The following is a 22,109-nucleotide window of genomic DNA, read 5'->3' on the forward strand; positions in this document are numbered from 1 at the left end:
TAGAACGATAGCCGAATGTTTAAGTTCGTGACTCCAAAACCCATTTCGGTCGAGAGCACTATACAGCTGACCAATAGTGAACACTACTACCAGGTCCAGTTCTGGGAGATGATGGATCATGGTGGATCACCATTAAGCAATAATAAGTCAGGGATTTTTATGTCGTGAGCATCGTATACAGAAATTTCCGCAGGGTAAGTTTTCATATCGTTGAATTGTATTATTTCTCTAATGTGGTAGCCAAAACATAATTATATATATATATCGTTTCCCTTGATTGTAACGTTGATCGGATTAATATATTTATTTTGTTTTGACTTCTTAGACTAATATATACACCACGCAATGATTTAATAAAACATAATGAAAATGTAAGTCACATAATATATTTAAATAAATATTGTTTCACGTTTTGCTTTACAATTCATTTTAACGGCTCACTTTCTCAACAACCTTTAAAGAAGAACATCATATGTATTAAAACGTTAACAGATACCGTACATGGACAATAATGACATCTTATTGTGAGCAACTGATATTAGCGGAATTGATATTTCAGAAACGACATGTTCATGACATTTTGTGCCTTTGGTGAGATGTATGGCTTACTTATAAAGTTAGTTAAATAACAAGTCCGTGAAAATGACGTTTTCACAATAGAGCAACGCACATAATCACAACAAATACCATTGTACCAATACGTTTCAAAAGGATTTAAAGAAATATCTTAAAGGTACTGAACTGCTACTGTTTACATAGGGTATGAGATAACAGAACTTTTTCAGCTTCAAATTTTGACATTGATAGTATAATAGTAATGGTTGTATCACTCCCATCAGTCCCTGATAAACATATATCTAATATATAACACTATATCATTATATCCATAATGTACAAGTACATTTTCCACTTTCAACAGATAATTCCAATCTATTCGCGTCATTACTGCGAAGTTTAACCTATAATATATTTTTCCGACATGCTGTTGGAAACTAAAATATCTCAATGCATATGCACCATAATAAAATATCTGTTAACCATGAGTAAGATTATTGGTTCACTACATACATGTAAGTGCAAGCTTAAAGTTGTCAGCTGGTTATCTGATCAAGTCTATGATAATATTCATCTATTTAGAATTTCTTCACTAATCTGCAATAAAGCTCTTGGGTTATCTTATCCGTTTCCAATGAAGTTTTTTGTTTCTATAATATTTGGAGAAGTCGCTGATGAATATTAAACGTTTCGAGAGTATCTTGTTCATTTTCCACTTTCGGAATAAATAATCTAGTCACTAATGAAATCTGTTTATGTTCAAACAAATATGTTAAACATTTCTGTGTTGTTGTTTTTTTTTTACAGATGGACGGGGCCTTTCAGTGTCGGTCACCAATACTAAGCACAACTCCCTCGCTCCCTAGCATACCACGACCTGCGTCAATTAACCTTAAGTCAGAACGAAGCTTTGGAAGCGGTAGATACTCAAACAGCAGTGGCATGAAACTTCCAAACAGTGCAAAAATGCGGAAAAAAATATCAAAAGAACAACATTCTCGTAGTAATTCCAAAAACAGCGATAGGAACAGCCCTTGTTCTGCGTTGTCAAAGACATCAGCAGAAATTCGTAGGACGGCGTGGATGACAGGAAAGGTTTTAGGCGATGACGTGTACGAGGAAAAGAAGGAACGACTTTTAAGAACGTCTAAATTAAAGAAGGATCTGGAAGTATATTTTAATGTTGAAACTCCAAGTCGATTAGCAAAAAGGACTTGGGTAGAGAGTGATGATGACGAATACGATACAGACCTCGATACTGATTTAGGTAAGTGTTTCATTAAGGGTAAAGAAATTCTTTGAAGAAAATAAAAATACAACTGAAATGTCTCAATTAAACACAATAAGATTTATTTGTATAGTCTGATTAAATATGTACGACGTAACTGAACAAAGAGTTATTTCATCTCTTATTTACATTGTAAACAAAGAGGCCTACATCGCTCACCTGGTTTAGCAGAAATTGTTCCATCTAAACTTAATGACAAGCAAACATTTGAAAGATCTATATCTATTTCCCCATGTGAGCCTGCCTTTTCCAGCCCTGGTGGCCGCGCCCAACCAGAGAATTTTGATCTACCAGCCCTTTTCGGTCCCGTCCCTCAATTCTTAAGGGGCAAAAAAAAATGTTTTCCTTTCTTATGAATGCTTCTGAACAAATCTGGTCAAAATCCACTATGACTTTAAAATCATCGGTCCTTCGAACTAAGTGAGTTAAAGAGATTCACATCCTCAAACAGACAAGGTAATATCAAGACGGACTGATAATGGCACGTTTATAGTGTAATCACCCTGAAATATTCAAAACACGGAAACGGTAGCACGACAGCCCCATCCGATCTAATCAGAGAAGTCAGGCTAATTAGTCCCTGAATTCCATAAGTAATGCTGTGCGACAAATATTGAGCATGAAGTACCATATAATGATTTTGGTAGCTTTGTAACAGAACATCCAGTCTCCCTTACTTTGTAATAATTGACACTCATGGAACGAATTAAGTAACGAACTATCTGCTAGGCCGTGCCATTTAATAAAGAGAGTAACGATGAATGGTAAGAAAATGGCTGAACGATGACACGTTATCAGAATACTCATTAGATACTGGCAAGTAGCTAGAAATATAAAGTGAATTTAATGAGCGCTAAGTAGTGAATTGATAACTCATACTTCAAAGAGATTTCATATATAATAGTATGGATTTATTTTTTTAATATAATTTGATTACTCTGCTTTGTACATGTAAATACCGGATTAGTTGCTATTTCATATATGTATATTACATGATTATACACAGGTAATCAATTTACTGATATTGGCAGACAAACAATCTTGTGTTGACGATACAGTAATGTAAACTTACAGTATAGAATAGTTATATTGGGATAGTCATTTTATTGATTCCTCAAAAGTGTGTTAACTTATTCATTTAATTCCCCTGGGTATAACATCTACCATAACGATGGTTGTAAAGAATTAATTGATGAAAACATTTACTTAGCCTCCAAGGTAAATACAAATAATGAAACGTAAATATTGATAGATATCTCTCAGGTACAATTGCTGCAATACTGTCGCGTAGATCATAAAATTTCGTTCACTCTGACTAAGGATATATCTTGTACATAATACAATAGGGGTGTCATCACCGATACTCATGTAATTATGATCTCTTCACTCTCTACACCCCTGAAACATGTCATGGCGAAGCTGAAGGCAGAAGCGAAGTAATTTGATGGTTTCAGAAGAAATAATATGACGATTACAAAAGAGCAACATCAAACTTCAAAGCCATAACAATATACCGTTATACGACCTCGAGATTCGTTTGATGTACATTAAAGGATCAAACTAGTCTTTTCGTTTTGTCCATAAGTTGTCGCGTGGAACCATCATGTTCCAAGGTTGCAGAGAGCGAAAGTGCTGTAGGAGTGTGTTATATGTATGCATATGATTATGTTGTACACGATCAGGGTTAGTAATTGAGATATTGTTGATGTTGATACCTTCACAGTGAGGAGCTAATAAACATAATGTTCGACATCAAATATTGACATATTATTAACTTGAGCTTGAAGCATATCAGACACGGTATAACAGGTTTTTTATCCTGAACCTTCGGATAAATATTATGCATTGTATCAGGAGTTGTTGCAAATAAACACCAATCATACTGGGAAATATTTTACTCGTATCTGGTGCGGGCGTCAACATCACGAATTATGTCGTCGTGTTAATGATACAAATTAATTCTGCGACCCTAACCTCCATAAACCAATGTAAACTGTTACTTCTAACAATTTGCTGCTGTTATTAGTAATATTTTTGTGCATTTTATAGAAAGGAAAATAATGTCTTGTGACAATAACTTGTAATGATGATCATTTTACACAACAGCTTATAAGACCTTTAACTCTGACATGTTACGTAATCTCTCAGGTAAATGGGTGAAATTACCCTGGCTATGCTGCCACAAATGACATTTATATCACTCCATGGTTACTATTACTTATTATTAAATTCAGCCGTGTGTGTCTACACAGTTATACCAACATTTTTCACCATGTTACCTTGGCCATGAACTTTTACCATATTTGAAACGTTGTGCATTCGATTATCACATGCCTTACACAGTATAGTTTTAATGTCCCACTTCATAATTTTATTGCAACATGGTTCCATAAACACATCTTGTTATGAATAATGTTTTTGTGCCGACACGATCTTCCTTTTTAATGACTTCATACGTAGTGTGAAAGGCAAAACAATTCTGATTACTGACAGATATCATAAACTAATACATATTGATATGATAAGCATGACATTTTACAAACAAATAAAAACATGACTATGGCAAAAATATGACATACAAACATATAATAGTTACCTCATGATTAATTTACATACTACAATTATGTAGGTATGGAGCTGATAATTGATGAGAGGACGAAGCAGATTAAGGATGACGGTGACTTCCCTGAATATAAAAACCTGTGCCGAAAGCTTAAAACAGTACCGAACAACTACTTTATACGGCACTCTGTGGACGACGAGCTGACTATGCGACACCGCTACCTCAGTGCGAAGGACTGTCAGGCCATTGGCTGGGAGGTGGAGGTTAGTGCTAATTAAGTTTAAGTAAAATCAGTTTACAACGTCACTGTCTCTACATTGTGTTACATTCAGATAGTGATTTGATAAAAGGCAGGTGTTCACAGACATGTCCAGTTTCATGTACAACTGCATTCTCGATACTCCAGGGGTTATAATCACTTTCGTTCTCTGCACCCTTGAACATGCCATGGTAAAACTGAAGGCACAAATGATGTATCTTTATTGGTCATATAAGAAAAAATTGACCAATTACAGGTTAATACGCTCCTTTTGAAGATAACAAAACAGTGACACACAGCTTCAAATCGATTACAATATATCATTAAGTGTCTTCGAGATTCGTATGATGTACATCAAAAGATCAGAAAAGTCCTTTCGTATTGTTCACAAGGTGTCACCCATGTAACCTTCAATTTTGTCATGACATATTCCAGGGATGTAAAGAGCGAAGTGTATAAGATAAGTGAAGACATCTATCCCGAAAGTGCCTCCCTAAAACTTTCAATAATTTATGATTCACAGAACCACTTGACATTTAAGAAAGTAGACCTCGAAGACAATGGATTGGGTCCCAAACAGATGATTGCTCTGGCTGAGATGCTGCTGAAGAATAAATATGTCACGGAAGTGGTAAGAATATAATCAGAGTAACACTAGCAATATACACGTATTTACCAAAATGTATTTAAGCTTTTAAAGCAGAATATATACCCTATATAGCCATTTTTTAAAATTCTGATCATGCCGAGTGTAAGATTTCTGAAGAAATGCGACGTAGTAACATCTTTCTTTCTTGAGAACTTGATGTTACTTATTTAAATTGTCCAATATCTACATGCAAGATTTCGTCGATCAAGAAGAAGACGCTTACTCTTCGGGAACATCTGGCCTTATTATTTATACATTTTTTCGTTGCTCTCCGTGCGAATCTTTTTTTTTTTATCAAATTTTGTATTGATTTAAGATTCATGTTGGTTATTTCTTATTTGTTTTCGTAGAATTTCACTAATATTGTGATAAGTCACTATCAAGCTGTTGAAATGTTTCCTTTGTACTTTGTAGAATCTTTCTAACAACCCTATGGGTAGTTTTGGATCACATATCTCAAAGATCATTTTACTCAATAACTCACATATCGTCAAGGTCGACTTAACAGGTAAGTCATCAACACTTGCAATTTATAGGGGCAGCTAACTACATGCACCCTAGTTTTACTACAGATGTTCTCACAGTTCACTTTTAATCCCGTTTTTGAAATAAACATCATATGCGACATCGTATCGCTCCTGTCTATATATAGCTATACTTTCATTTTAGAGTACCTATCTCCGACTTCTCTGTTTTAGGTAATGATTTCGGCATACAAGGAGGTGAAAACTTTGCTGAAGTTATAGAGGTTTGTTTGCTTTTATTTATTTATCTAATTACTTATTTAAAACTGCAACAGAAAGTAAAGATATCGGTATTATACTATAAAGTAGTTGTCATGTCTTCTTCACAAAAATAAGTAGCATGTTATGTGTTTAACACTTCATTATTTACGTGGTTGACGATGTGCATTTGCCTTGCAGACAAATGTCTACCTGAAGGAGATACGACTAGGAAAAAACAAGATCGAAGATGCTGGGGCTATAGCAATAGGACGTGCTCTAGGTAAGAAGACCGCGTGATCTCCCTGTTGTTATCGAATAGTATTCCATACGATACTCAGATTTCCTTCATTCTCAACAATTATTCGTACTTTAGATTTCCTTTTGGCTCTTGCATCTTTATTTGATAAGAAGTCCAAATAGTTAAGGGTGGCGCGGAGAAACATAATCTTTCATTTTACTTATTTTCAAATAATCTCTTCAAATATTTCGCTCTCATCTTTTTTTAAATGTATAAATATTGTATAAGCATTCTTGCGATATTTCGTAAATTTTTAATATTTTTACACATGTAACGCAATGAGGCCTACATAGAAACTGATATGTTATTGTTTTAGAGGCTAACGTCACACTAGAATACTTGGACCTCAGCTGGAATAAGATTGGGAAACAAGGGGCTGCCAAGATAGCAACGGGTATCAAGGTATACAAATATATAACAGAGATACAGTAGAAACCCGTTATCTCGAATCCGATGAAATGCTTCGAATTAAACGGGGTTTTCGAGTGATACGAGTTCAAGATAACGAGATTCGACTGTAAATCATAGTATTCCGACTAAACAATGTCCGCTAACGAAAATATCATTGTTAATCAGTATTTCACCAGCTAAAACCTCCGTAATTTAGAATTATCCAAACTCTAAAAATGTTAAGACCCTGAAATTTCAAGATATGAACATTTATTGGCAGGTTCTGAAGGTACAGCGACATATGAACAAATTCTAACAAATAAAACAGTAGTATAATCATTAGGTGGCAAACATTGGGCAGCATTCGATTGTGCAGATCACCTCAGCCCTTGGAAAGCTTAATTGCACCACGCGATGGAACCAGGGGGAGCTTCTATATCAAATATCTTATCACATATTTTGTGTTCCAAACGTCATGGAACATCTGTTGTCAAAAATCATGTCGAACCTTGTTATCTCGAATTCCTTTACCCTGAAGACCCCGTTTAATTTCGTCTGACTTTTCACAAAACATTTGATCTCACATAAATCGAATCCTCTGATAACTTGAAGTTTTCCAACTTCGAAATAATGAAGTTTGACTGTAGCTTGTTTATATGACATGAAGCCCTGAGATAAGCATTACTGTAGTGCATTGCTTTGTATAAAGACAAATAATGGATAACCCGTAGCGCTCAGAACGTCTATTGTCATTCATAATTTCAAATCAATGATAAATATACATGGATACCTGAAGACTTGGATTTTTTTTCTATTAATTCGTTGTTTAAATGCTTTGTCATGATGCAAAAAGTCAGTATCCTTAAAGTGAAGCAGTTCTGTGAAGTATTTCGGATTGTCTGTTCCGATGTCATGTCAATGTTTATTAGAACAAAACTCGCTTAAGTGGTCCCACGTGATTTCTCGCAATATAGCCATATACAATTGTACAATCATTCGACTCATAAGATTTTCTGTTTTTACGATTTATCAATTTGCAGTTGTATAACATCAATCATTAGCTTCACATTTGTTATTTTGGCAGGTTAACTCCACACTAAAGACATTGATTCTTTCAATGAATGGCCTTGGAAATTCTGGGTGCCAGGTCATGATGGAGGGTCTACGTGGAAACGAGGCTCTAACTACCCTTGACCTTAGTGCAAATCGAATCACCGATGCCGCTGTGGATTACATCATTAGAGTGCTTCCTTACCACAAATCTCTCACGTCACTCAAGGTACATTACAGGATTTTAATTGATGTCACAAAACTTAATCTTTCTTTTAAAATATATAATTTTTTTCTTATTTTATGTCATTTGGTTGGTAGAAACGTTACTGAACTGTCAGTATACATTCAATGCATTTAGCAATCAGCATTAATGACTTAATTGTAGCTATGTACCAACTAATGACATTTTTTTTAGTTCTCAAAATTTATCATTTTTATACCGTTGTTATGGTATTTATCTTAACAATACAAAAACGAGTATCGGAGTATTAGATAAACGACATTTTGTTTTTATAAGAATATATTTCTGCTAATCTTTGTGATCTTTGGATATGAAACCAATTGCTATCTTTTTAGTTATCTCACAATCAACTGTCTGCTGAGGGAGCATTTAAGATACTCAAACCGTTGACCTCCAAGTTCAGGAAAAAACTCAGCTACCTTGAGTTGGATGTAAGTATATCTAAACATTCTTCTGGTCGTATGGAATATTTAATGTTAATCGTTACATCTTCGGTTTAAGTAATAGTATCCCGCACACTCTACAACTCCAAATCCAAGTGTTTATTTAAATATTACTATAAATGTGAATTTCCATTTCTAGATACGATTTTTTTAATTCTAATGAATATTCGTATTATATACTTCTAAAGGGAACGGATGTGAACTCTGACCTAATGGAAGTCATAGAAAATTTGAACGCGAGGCGAGGATTGGTTATTTCTATCAAGCGGCCTCCATCTCGTCGATCTAAAACCCTGGATCAGTTGACTCGAGTATTGTCAGCAATATGTAGATTTTTGATAAAGGAAGGTCTTGATATCAAAACAGTGTTTCCAGATCTGGAGAAGGAAAGGGAGGAGAGTTATACCACTTACGATATTATAGAGATAATACGGGTAAGCTTACACACAGACTCTTTCAAAACACAAAACCAACGAGTTTAAGTTAATGTTTCATAGAAGGGCAGCAGTGAGTATTGGTAGAATTTTTTTGTGTTGACAAAGAAAAACTAGCATTACGATATCCCATGCTGTGTTCTTATGACAAAGAAATATTACATGGATTTGTCATATATTCCCGACCGACAGTCCATATCTATGTATCATAGTAACAATAATAAATACAAATGGACTGTGGATCGGGAATTTGAACAAATCCCTTTGAGAAATATTGACCGGGGGTGATATTGCAGCGTGATGACGCTAGTTTTTTTTACCCGGCCACTGCTCACGAAATTCTCCTTAACTTAAAATTGCCAATAAAAAGCATTACAAAATTTATTAACTTTGAGTTTTTCTTTAATTTAAGTAATGTTTTTACAGTAGTTAAGCTTTCCCTAAATTAAGGAAGATTCGTGAAACGGGCCTGTGTGTTGAATCTGCGTTATATTTGACCTCTTTACATTCACGCACAGGCATCTTCATCACCATGTCTTAGAGTCATAAAATGTTTTACAAGTTGTGTTGTTGTTTTGATAGTCTACATAAAAATTTACTTAAATCTGATTTCATCCACTTTTTTTTATTTCATATTGGATTACATTTTGTACTCCCACTTTTATGCATCAATAGAACTGTGGAGAGGAATTCAATCGGACACAGGTGACAGAGCTGAGAAAAATTTGCAAGGAGTTACGCCATAGAACTTTGCTGTTGAAGTATGTATATATTATCCCGTTTTGCACTGTACGTGTATGAAATTGGTTACATTTATCTACGAATTGTCTTTAGTCATCTGTAAGTTCATCCTCAATACTCCCGAGGTTACACTTACTATGGCTCTCTGCACTCCGGAGCATTTCATGGCCAAATTGCAGACACAGGCGAAGTAATTTGATTGGTCTGTAGCGGGTTTCAGGGAAACAAAGTGACCAATCACAGGCTAAAAGGCTTCTTTGAAGAATACAAAGGAGCGACACCCAATTTAAAAGCCAGTGCGTGACAGATAGCGCAAAAAATCGAAACCCGTGGAGTATCCACGATATTCTAACTTTAAACAAATGGAAATACTTTTAAAATCTATTCGGTGAAAGGGTGTAATATCATTTCCTCCATTATATCGAAAAAGCTGTTGTACATAAATATATGGAATTACAACTCAGAGGTATAGATGTATCATATTTGTAAAACTGAAATGCTTCTAATTGCTATTGTATGTAAGACCGTAATATCATCACCTAGATTTTAAAGTGTTACAATGAAGTATATATCTCGTAGCGTGAAATAAAGCCTGCGAGTGTTTCACTGCGTTCATAGTACCATAAACACATGAAAATCGTAGTTCAATCTTCATATTTACATTGAGTGGAGTGTACATTTATATGAAAACTAAGTATGTACAAGCTTAGATAACGGAAACGTAATACCAATGGCTTATCTTTTACTGGAAATTATCGCAATGTTTTTGGGTGGTGTTTTTTTTCAAATGGATTCGTACAGCGTACAAATTCAAGCAATTATTACAACATTGGGTTAAATGAGTTACTAAATACACATTGTGATTCATGGCGATTTTGTGTATTTACAGAGAGTTTGAACATGTATACGATCTAGTACTGACAGGAAGGGACCCGACGGCAGAAGATCCGTTACGCACCCCGTTTGCTGGAAAGCGCCGTGGAGGACAATTGGTCAGTTTGCCTCGCCGTGACCCAAATGAGCCCGGTCAACTGACTCTGGATAGTGTGATCCCGGGGGTCCGATTTCAGTAAGGAATATTCTTCCTGACGTGACATCTAACCGTTGTCCAAGGCGATAATGTACAATCTATATATGACAAAAGAGTCAGATCTGAATCTAAGTCCACGATGGTAACGAAGAAAACTATTGAAAAGACGAAAGGAATTCAATAAGAATGACTTCTGTTCTCTTGATTTACATACTGTGTATGTTCATATCATATTTATTAAATACTGGAATACCCATATCCTTATGAATTATTTTCATTGATAATGGTGAAAATAAGTGGAGATATCTGTTGTGTTTTGATTCCTGTACGTTTCCGTAGACTGCTAACTATCTAATAGTGGTGCTCTAATGTTGTGAATATTTCCGCCATTTACATCGAACTATTTGAAAATTTTCCGAGGAGTCGAACAGTTCTAAATAAATTGGCGACATTTCCGATTCAATTCCTGTATTATCTACGACACCTGAAGATCTTCAGGTGAACTTAGATAACCTGCTATCGTATTGTACACAGCGGGATCTTTCCAGCTAAACTCGCATGCTAACAAACGGCCGGCGCGGATAAAAATGACTGAACTTAAGTTAGAAATTCTGGACATTCTTTCGACTTACAAGCTTAAATATCTTAGCTACATAGTCATTGCAACTGGATATTATACAAAAGATTTACTTCAAGCAATATCTTTCATTCAGTAATTCAATAACATTACACCACACCTGTATACATTATACTTGTATGTAATATTCTGCATTTCCTTACCTTTTGTAAATGAATGTATCGTTAAATGAAGACAAAGCTGGCAAGCATATATATTTCACCTGAGAATATATCTCATACATGTATAATTCACAATTCCAAATCTAATATTCATAATAATTAAGTAACTGTTCAGAAACTATTTAATAAGATGACACAATGCATTTGAAAAAAAAAATCAAAAGTATTGTTTAATTCTTAAATTATTCTTTAATCGTGAACTTCGTTTCGTAGTTTGAACACATTCATAATACAATGTGTAACATACATTTTATCTTCTACTGTAGACAACATTTTGAAGACAAATAGGAAACAGACCGCCATCGCTAATAAATAGGTAACATACACAATGATATTAAATAACAGAGTCCTTATAACAATATTGGATTGGCTGATATACAATACTTAGAATACACTTGTGCGTGAATAAGCAGCTATATTAGTCTCGTCATTCTTGATTTTTCAGATTTATACTTTTTAAGCAAATAGCAAAATGCACTAGAATTTACTAATGTGTGTGGTTTTCCCCTAAAATACCAAATTTCTCAAGAGGAAGACGACATCTCTCCTGGGATTTTAGAGTTCTTGTTTCAATATAACTCTGTACTAATTTTGAAATTGATTAAAAGGGTCATGGCCATGATCTCGTGATACAAAATATGAACTTTTTATCCCAGAAATGTAATTCATTTGATGGGTTCAGCTGTCCTGTCCATACCACAATTTAACTGTAAGTCTGGGTTGATTGGAACACCAGTTATACTTACATATGTAAAGACTTCGTCAAAACGTAAACTAATCCAGTTTCTCAGCACCCCCAGCTAAAATGCAAAGTCAATGGACCGCAAGATCTGGAGGATAATGTTGTTAGTGATAGGTATGTTGAAGTGATCACTATGTGATCTAGCTATATACCAAGTTTGGTTAAAGGTGAACTTTTGAACACAAAACTTTAAATGAAATGTTGAAGACGACGACGATGCCGGGTATGTGACAACATAGTCTCGCTTAAACGGCATTTTTTTTTTTTCAATTTTAGTAAAAGTAAACCATATTATGTATTTCATAATTTTAGCCATGCCATGAAACTATAAACAATATAACACATACATGTAATGCGTATGGAATGGGAAAGCAGGGTTAAATCTCATATTGATTAATTGTCTAAAGATCTTTTTCTGCATTTGTAAACTAATTGGTTTTTATGTCATTAACCACTAAATTACACATGTAATCATAATTGTGCAAATAATGTTGAATATAAAAAAAATGTTCATTCTTAAATTTCATAGCTAGATTTCCTTTTGTTGCAAAAATGCAAGCTGCGGACAAGTGGCCATCTTGAAATCTGACCAATCAACTCAACTGTTATTTTTTCAATAAAGTACTCGAGAGGTCATTTTTGAATTTCGTATGTCGGTTTTTTTTTCAGTTTTATCTGTCAACACAACAAATAGTGCAGCAAAATACGACGAAGAAATATAATAATATAGATACGTTAGAGCACGACCAACCGAGCTTAATACAAGAATGTCTGTCATAGCGGGCAGTAATGACAAGAGGCCCAAAGGGCCTGTATCGCTCACCTGGTTTAGTTCGCTGAAATTACTTCATCTAAACTAAATGAAAAAAACATTTAAAAGATTTATATTCGTTTCATGTATAAGGTATCCCTATCCTGTCCTTTGAGAATCAGATGCATCAAATATACAGAATAAAGTTCCCTTCAATCATGGGTGCTTCAGACAAAGCTAGGACGAAATTCAATCATTCCTAATGAATGAGAACTGAACAGTTTTATAAAATTGATTTCCTTTCACATACCTAGGATGATTCAGACCAAATAGGGTCAGAATTTAAATATTCCTACATTGAAATTAGATTTTAAAGGTTTTGCTTTATTTCTACTATTTGACCCCACTTCTCTGGTCCGAGGGGGGGGGGGGGCGGTGGGGGTCAGACCCACTGTTTCTGAGCACTGATTTTCCTTCACCCAATGATGTTCAAGACAAAATTATTGAAATCCGCCCAGTTGTTCACGACTTGTAGTAATTTCTAGCAAAAGTTTTCGAACGGACGGACGACGCGATATGCCATATGCTCATTTGGCCCCACGGGGTAGGTAAGCTGATAAAACAGGAGACATAATGGTAATGTGTCATAAAACTCGGCTAACTTTGAGTCACCTCGTCTTCAGCTGCCTGTGGTGAAACGTGCAATGCAATCCTACTCGTAACTCAACCGAAAGACATGTCTAGTTGACCCAGACTCCTCCTGAAAAGACGTCTCGGATGACACATGTAATGTTTACGTAACGTCAGCGGGAGACTTTTCCAACGTTGACCCCGACTCGTCTTCAACTGATGCCTCTAGTGACACTTGTAATACGTCATCGCGAGATTCACCAAAAGTCGATCTCAAATTGCCTTCAGACGTCTATGTTGACACAAGCAATGGGCAGTCTCATCACTTTTAGAAACGTTTATCCTGATGCGTGTGCCTGTGTTGATAAATGTTATGCCACACATATGATTCGATTTAAGACGAGTTTGGTGACACTAGAAAAGAACACTTGTAAGTGTATTACACGAAGCATCGTCGCAAGACACGTCTAAAGTTGACCCTGACCTGTCATCGGAAGTTTCTGTTGACCTTGACTTGATAAGCCCGGTATCGAACCCATTGCCTTGTGTTGTGCTTGGACGTTTCAGCAAAACAGATAAATACAAATCCAAAACGGTAGAAGAATCCGTATTCAAATTAATCAGCTTTTCTAAATGAATACCATGCATCGATGTTGATGGAAGAGGCCTATCGAAAGACAGATTTTGAACTTTCTTTTTCTGGGAGATATCTTGAATCTGCGGTGTGGGATTCTGTGAAGTCTTATCCTGAAAAGTTGGTGTCGTTGTAATATCACTGAAAAAATAGAACATAATCATAGAAGATTGTAACAAAAATTATGTAATAATTTATTGTATTAAGTTAATGGTTAAATCAAAGATATATATATTTTTTTACATCAATTGCGAAACAAGTTGTACCAACTTAACTGAATTGTCCCGCGAATGATAGGGCCTCGCTGTACCAGGAAACCAGAATACCCGGGGGAAACTTTTGCCAGCGGCCTTAACCGCGTAAAAAATAAGCACCGACATAGAGAAAATGTGACGAAAATAATTCTTGTAATATGCAAATATGGGCGTGTTGGATTTGTTAGAACTGTAACACACGAGATACCTCGATAAAGCCAACCTGAGACGTGAATTCAGTAGCTCCTCTTCAATCCTCCAGTAGCTACCTCCTGCATCACCTCTTCTTAACTTCACAGACGTGCCTTCGTTTTTTGTTGTGAATTTCTTATGATGAAATCTTTTAGATACTTTAACTGGAACTTGCGTACATTTTCCGTACCTTTCTAGCTGTTTGAAAATCCATAGTCTGCGATTGTCAAAACTATACCACTGTCCATCCTTTTTACAAACTGTTATCTTCGGAATCTTTTCGATTGTAGCAGTTTCCATTAAAACTTCGTCGAGTGTTATTCCAATTTCTGAATTTTTATGCCTAGTATTTTGACGAAATACATTACTTATAGTTTCCTGCGTGTAACGTATTTCACTTGGTTTCAGATACATGCCCATGATGAAATGTTATGTGGTATCAACTATGATTACGGTGAGTTATATACAATCCTTTTATCTTGTATGGGGTTCCACGTACGCACGATAAAGATTTTTTGCAACTTCACTGAAAATGAAAGTGAAACTAATATTGCGTATTAAGGGAGGTAACTATGCCAACCTAAAGCAAACGGATTGCAAAATTACTTACTCAGTACATTAATTAGTATTGTTTCTTAAACTGGTTTTTTTTTTTTTTTTTTTTTCATTATTCCCTTAAATTCGAAAATGTGTCATTCAATATGGCAGATCAGATTTATTGTTTTTAACATATCGATCATCACAAACCTTGTTTCCTCGAATGAGGTCATTCCAGATAAAATGCTTATGCCCAGCCTCTAGATTTTGAAAATCCTCACACGCTGCTTTCAGTTTCACAAAGTTTACTTATCGAAGATTTGTGTGTATTAAAGGTAAAGTCCATGCAAGGTAAACGTATTTATTTTACATAAAACTACTGTGATGGATTTTCTTGAAAAAGAAACCAGTAATAGGACAAAAGTTGCGGAAAACATGAAGATTTTTGTTGGTTTTATCGTGGATATATGAAACTTTTGATAAAGTTAATTTATGTTTCATAAGATTTTTGAATAATTTGAATGTGTTACCAGGAAAGTTGTGTTTTGTGGTAAGACTTACAGCCTCATAGAACTTTCTAGTTTCCATCTGCCTACTTTTCATACCCGTTACATATAAATCTTCGTTGGAAGCTGTCAATGTATAATGATATGAAATCATATTTAATCAAAGGATAAAACCACAAAATAGATTGGATTACCATACAATGAAAATATATGTACATATAGTAGAAATAATAAGGCAATGTTCATCATGTCCCAAGGGGCCTAAACCCACTGTTCAAGCAAAATCTGTTCCACTTCACCCTAGGATGCTTCAGACCAAATTATGACACAATCCTGCCATTCCTACCGGTAGTTTTAAAGAATTTCCTCTGTTTTACCTATTAACCCCGACCCTCTGGCCCCAGGAGGCCAGGCCAAGACCCACCATTTACACAAAATTGTTTCCCTTCACCCTAGGATGTTTTAGACCAAATAGCCACAGAATCCTGTCATTCATACATGTTTTTAAAGAATTTGCGAAATTTCCCCCTTTTGGCCCTGCCCCTCCTGCCTTAGGACCCTAGACCTCCATGTATTGTTTACACAAGATTGATACCATTTCACAAAAAAATTATTCTGCTTCACCAAAGAATACTTCAGACAAAATTCAGGAAATATCCATTCATTTTTAAAGGAGGAGTATAATTATAAACAAGAGTTCCTCGGAACTGTATGTGTCACCTGCATAACGTGTCACGGTCACCCAGAAATTGAACTGGATGTGCAACGATCAACCATAAAGTTGTAATACCAAATTTCATTTCTATAACTTAAAGCATAAAGGGAAAACTGCGCAAAGCAATATTCCTGAGAAATTTTCCAAGTTCAAAGGGAAATATCACTGCCAAAAAGGGTTACAGACTGCCAAGAAGCAAACTTGGTGCGTAACTTTTGACCAAGAACTCATATACAAAATTGCATTTTCATAACTCGAAGCATTACCAAGAAAATTCCAGGAAACAATATTCCCAAAGAATTGGAGTTCCAATGGGTCAGGAAGAGTCTCAGAGAGCTGAGAATTGAACTTGATCTGTAATCTTCCACCAAGAAGCCATATACAACATTTCATTATGTTAACTCCAAGCATAATTGGGAAATATCTGGAAAACAATATTCCCAGGAAATTTTCTAGGTTGAAAGAGGCATAACTCTGCCAAAAAGGGTAACAGAAAGCCGGGAATCGAACTTAATCTGTACCCTTGCAACAACAAGCCATATGCCAAATTTCATTTCTATAACTCAAAGCATAAGCCAAAAATGTCCAGAAAACAATTTTCCCAGGAAATTTCTAAGTTGAAAGGGGCATAACTCTGCCAAAAAGGGTCACAGACAGCCGAGAATCAAACTTTATCTGTACCCTTGCAACAAAAAGCCATATGCCAACTTTCATTTTGATAACTCAAATCATTACCGAAAAACTAGAAAATGTCTGTAAGACATGAATGCCGCCCCCCCCCCCCCCACCCCCCATGTGAAATAATAGTGAAAGGTCCGAAAGAGATGATTTTGTTAATTTGTATGCAACTATGTACAACTTAAGTTTCATACTTAAATTGACAAGTTGATTTAACATACATGAATTTGGAATTTTGTTCTCTGGAAAAAATGAGGGAGTATATTAGTTCCTTATGCCTTAAAACCCACAAGTACCAAATTATGTAGAAATAAGATGATGTTCCTCTTTTTTGAGTTATCTCCCCCTGGTGGCCATCTTTTTTTAGAATGCCGAGAAATTCAACACTGCATGAGGTCTTTCCATACTTGATATTTGTATGAAGTTTCATGAAAATTGCCTTCCGAATGAAGTTGTTAGGTGGTATATACTGATTTGGGACGTGACGCGACGGGACGGGACGCGACAGGACGGGACGGACGGACATGGGCAACGCTATATGCCCCCGGCCATAAATGGCGGGGGCATAAAAAACCAGAAAACTTTAGTATGGACGACGCCGACGCACGACGATGGACAAAGTGATCCTCAAGTGTCCGCCAGCTCTGCAGGCGACACAATAATTTACTCTATTTCCCCTATTGGGCCCTGCCACTCCCTTCTCAGAAGGCCGAGACCCACTATTTATACAAAACTTCACCCAATAATGCTTCAGACCAAATTTGGAAAATTCAATCATTCCTACTGGAGGAATAGGATTTTAAATAATTTGCTCTATTGCCCCTCCTGCTCCAGTTTGTTTATTATTTACAAATGTCACTTTAAATATCTTCAGCAGGGAATGAGAAAATCTCACTGTGTTCATTTTGAAAAGAAAAACCTTTTACATCAGTGCAATGTACTAAGAGTACAGAATTTTTATCCTCCAACAGAAAATTTAAGTTCCAGTGCAAACACACTAATGAACATGCATACCCTGGTCAACAGAACAGAAAGCTTATGAAATAGATATGGCCTCTGACAAATTAATTGGTCTTTATGTTCTACCAAAGAAAAAAATATCATAATTCTTTGCGAATGATCCAGTTCTTATGTTATAGTGTAGACTTATTCAATACATGTACCTACAGTTGGCTGGAAAGTTCCACATAACCTGCATTTAAGAAAGATATTTTCATTGTACTGTCACTACCCTATGATATTATAGGGATAGACCCAAACTTGAAAAATATCACTTCACACAAGTCTCATCACATAATTTGTTCAAAAATACAAACAAGAAAATGTTGCTAAAATACACTTCCTCCACTAAAACAGATATTGTAAAACAATTCTGAGTGAAAATTTCATATATATCTGTTATACACGTGGTTTAGTCTAGATCTAGAAGAAATATTTACCGACCCGAAATTTCATTTTGCACTACATTCCTAGCAATCAGGAAGTAAAACAGGATTTTAACACTTGCTTAAATCCTATTGAATCTTTAAGACTCCGGTATACCTGTACAACAAAGTTCCACAGCTGAGGGAGTTATAATCCTCTATTTGTAATCCAAAAATATTGTTTCCAGCTATTGAGCAGCCATAATTTTTCAGATTTACGACTCGAGTTGTTGATACAGTTTGTCCCAATCCTGAAAAATCAAATATGGCCCTAAACCTTTTCCATGAATGTCCAATTTTCATGATTTAACAGTTTTCATTCTCCGCCCCTATAAGCTGTCAGCTAATCGCTATACCATCCGACAGATGAAACAAAGGGCAGTAACTCTAGGCAATCAGAATGACATTTTTGTGCATCAATTTAATCAATGAATGATTGTCGGCTTTCAGTCAAATATTCAATTTATTCATCGACGAATTTCTGTCCTGATGGGACCAAAAAGGATGCATGTGCAGAGTAGCGTTGTCAAAGACAAGTTGGACATAATTATATTTTTCAAAGGCACATTCACTTTTTTAAAACTACCAGGTATATTAAAACTGACAATACAGGTATTAGTTTTGCTGGAAAATTTGCTGATGATTAGATTGGATTCAAAAACTATTGACTACTTAATAGGGTTTTGATAGATTTTGACAGCAAGTTTGAAATAGTGAATTGTTAAACGCTTGTAATTTCATCTACATTTTCCTGAATATTCAGGGATTCCAGTACAAAGACAAATGACCACGAAAGAAGTAGCAGTGATTTTTGGGGCTCAGATGTTAAGAGTCATGGACTGCTTTCCCTGTAAGACTTGCTCAAAGTTTGGAATTGCTCGACAGGACTTTCCTAAAACTTTCTACAAAAATTACAGAAACAGATTACTCATCAGTCATTCTGACAATTATAACCCCTTAGCCATTCAATTTCGAAAAGTATTTTTAAATATATCTCATTAGACACAACATCTGTAATGTTTAACGAGTTGTAAAATTTACTATGGTTCTCACACCTTGGATGTACAATCCAGATTCACAGAATTGATAGGAGGCACCAATGCAAAATGTAAAATGTCTTTACTGCACCAGGAATCCAAGTTTAGGGGACTTGTGTACATGCAATGAAATTGGAATCCTGTTACATGTACACAAGTTATACATGTACATGCAAGCTGGAATACGATTGTATTTTATCACAACAAAGATAAATTTCAATATTCCCTTCCAATGTATGTAATAAAACTGCCAAATCACAGTTGTGCAGTTATGTTTTATTATGACAAAATCTATCAATTTGCTAAAATTTTCCAGCTGGTGGGACCCATTTTATCAAATATCAGAAAAACTGAATTGGTTGAAGACAATTCCAGGTTCAGATACATTTATCAATTATGTAAAGGAAAAGATTGCACTCATGAACCAAACTAAACATAAAAATCAGGGTTTTCCATAATTTTGTTAGTAGTAGGCTGTGTAGTGAAAGTAGGAGGCAGGCCTGCCGTGTACGTGTAGTCGTGTACGGAACATTATTACGGAATTGGATTGGTGTAGACGGCCAAATGATCAAAGTAACCGGTCAAATTGGCCGGCTCCCGGCTCTTATGGAAAACCCTGAAAATATAGAAATCTTCCTATTTACAATTACATCCCACCCATTACAAATTTACCACAATTATCCTTTCCGCCAATTCTCATTTTTAATGTGTTAAACAGAACTGAAGTTGTTTGCACATCTAGAGGCCATCAATATTATCAGTAACCCTCAAAGTTTAGTGAAAGTCCAAATTGGAAGCTTTCCAGAAGAAACCTTTATGGCAGAAAGCAGAAGAAAGAATAAGAATCGGTGTAAAAGCGTCAACTACCCAAACTTCATTTGGCAGAACATACGCATCCCTTGGGTTTGAAAAAAATATTCACAGCAGGCATATTTGAATTGTAATCAGCAGACTTCAAAAATTCATTTTAGTAATCATGTTTCTACTTGACGCATGGTTTTGGGGAAAAAGTAAGCTTGAAAATGTCAATGGTTTTCAAATCTTTTTTTTTATTTTCTACATGAAAAAGAAACACTTTTTATGTGGCTACAGCGAGATATAGATCATGTTACTTTAACTACAGACACCTGTGCTTTAACGTTTTCTTGCACCACACGTTACGTTCCTAGGTGAGAAAAAAACGGAAAAAACATGGACAACGATCAATTATGAAAGTCGCGAAATAAACAAAATAAGTCCACAGAGTAAGCACTTTCAGTCAAGAGAAGTCACTCGCTGGTTAATAACAGTTCCAACAAAAGCCTGAGAAATATTTGCCGGTCATTGAAGAAAGTCGATTTCATCGTTTTCCGTGCACATTGCTAATGTCAGAGTTCCTATAACTGACCACAATTACTAATAATAACTTTTTTTGATGTTGCTCCACTTTGTGATCCGACCGCTTCTACTTTCTTCACAACATCCATCCCCTCTGTAACAGATCCAAACACCACGTGCTTTCCATCCAGCCAAGACGTTTTCGCAGTGCACAAAAAGAACTGAGATCCGTTGGTGTTCGGACCGGCATTAGCCATCGACAAAATTCCAGGGCCAGTATGTTTCAGCTGGAAGTTTTCGTCGGCAAACTTTTCTCCGTAGATACTTTTTCCTCCGGTCCCATTCCCACGAGTGAAATCTCCGCCTTGGCACATGAAGTCGGGGATAACACGATGAAACGACGAGCCCTTGAATCCAAAGCCTTTCTCGCCAGTACAAAGCGCTCGAAAGTTTTCAGTTGTTTTGGGAACAACATCTCCTCTTAACTCCATGACAATTCTCCCAGCAGCTGAACCACCAATATCTATGTCGAAAAATACATTCTGCTTTGACATGGTGATTTAACTGTTACCGGTAAAGTTCCGTCTGTGATAATGGCGTCTGTATACTTGTAATGTAAACCGGAACATCACCGAGAAGATGTAATCATGTACGTGACTTCTTTTATCGCTACTTAGGCCTGTTTTTAAGCGATACACTTTGCATCGAAAGGAACAAATATGAATTTCGCTTGAAACATGCCTTAAGATATTTCCAATTATATAACACCACGGACATAGAATAGAAGTCTGTGGTAACAACTTTATCAAGCAACGAGGAATTGAGCGAAATATAGACAGAAAAATAAGCGGAAATGCAGTTTAATGTACTTTAGCAGTGGAACTTCTTAATATTGTTTAGGTGATCGGGGACGATTAACAAAACTGGAGTATTATTAAGATATAAGTTGCTTCGCCATCTTTTTTATCTTCGCCTTATTCTCTCGAAAATAATAAGTACAAGGGGATTTGGAACACATATACATCAAAAATAGACCATACATTTAAAACGGTCACATATTAGGTTATGCTAGTTACACAACATTTACGTGTAAATGGAGGCGTGTACAAAGAGTATACATCAAAAATCAGTATGTAAACTTATAATTGTTTCTGCTTGTCAAGTAGATAATAGGTTACACTTCTTCCGGTCAATATGTGCAATATTTCAAAATCTGCGTGTGGGT

At 35.7% G+C, this 22,109-nt stretch overlaps 2 protein-coding genes across 2 annotated transcripts; one reads left to right on the plus strand and one right to left on the minus strand.

Annotated features, from left to right (window-relative positions):
- Positions 1 to 1,362: 1,362 nt before the first annotated feature.
- LOC132558374 (leucine-rich repeat-containing protein 74A-like) lies at positions 1,363 to 10,712 on the plus strand. The gene is made up of 12 exons (XM_060222920.1): positions 1,363 to 1,822; positions 4,473 to 4,669; positions 5,189 to 5,296; positions 5,729 to 5,822; positions 6,013 to 6,062; positions 6,238 to 6,319; positions 6,654 to 6,739; positions 7,812 to 8,006; positions 8,357 to 8,452; positions 8,653 to 8,898; positions 9,574 to 9,659; positions 10,529 to 10,712. Exons 1-12 carry the CDS (start codon positions 1,363 to 1,365, stop codon positions 10,710 to 10,712), a joined length of 1,884 nt encoding a protein of 627 aa, XP_060078903.1.
- A 9,883-nt stretch (positions 10,713 to 20,595) lies between these two features.
- Positions 20,596 to 21,488, minus strand: LOC132558363 (peptidyl-prolyl cis-trans isomerase-like). The gene has a single exon (XM_060222909.1). The coding sequence runs from the start codon at positions 21,436 to 21,438 to the stop codon at positions 20,944 to 20,946; it is 495 nt and encodes a 164-aa protein (XP_060078892.1). The 5' UTR covers positions 21,439 to 21,488; the 3' UTR covers positions 20,596 to 20,943.
- Positions 21,489 to 22,109: the final 621 nt, after the last annotated feature.

The sequence above is a fragment of the Ylistrum balloti genome, unplaced genomic scaffold, assembly GCF_031769215.1.
Source record: "Ylistrum balloti isolate Yb309-2 unplaced genomic scaffold, AGI_CSIRO_Ybal_v1 Utg370782, whole genome shotgun sequence".
Taxonomy (NCBI): domain Eukaryota; kingdom Metazoa; phylum Mollusca; class Bivalvia; order Pectinida; family Pectinidae; genus Ylistrum; species Ylistrum balloti.

Excerpts from the sequence above, each read along its gene's own strand:
- LOC132558374 (XM_060222920.1), top strand. The coding sequence starts at position 1,363 with ATGGACGGGGCCTTTCAGTGTCGGTCACCAATACTAAGCACAACTCCC. Across the intron at positions 5,823-6,012 it reads CGTCAAGGTCGACTTAACAG|GTAATGATTTCGGCATACAA; the intron begins GTAAGTCATCAA and ends TCTCTGTTTTAG. Across the intron at positions 8,453-8,652 it reads TCAGCTACCTTGAGTTGGAT|GGAACGGATGTGAACTCTGA; the intron begins GTAAGTATATCT and ends ATACTTCTAAAG.
- LOC132558363 (XM_060222909.1), bottom strand. The coding sequence starts at position 21,438 with ATGTCAAAGCAGAATGTATTTTTCGACATAGATATTGGTGGTTCAGCT.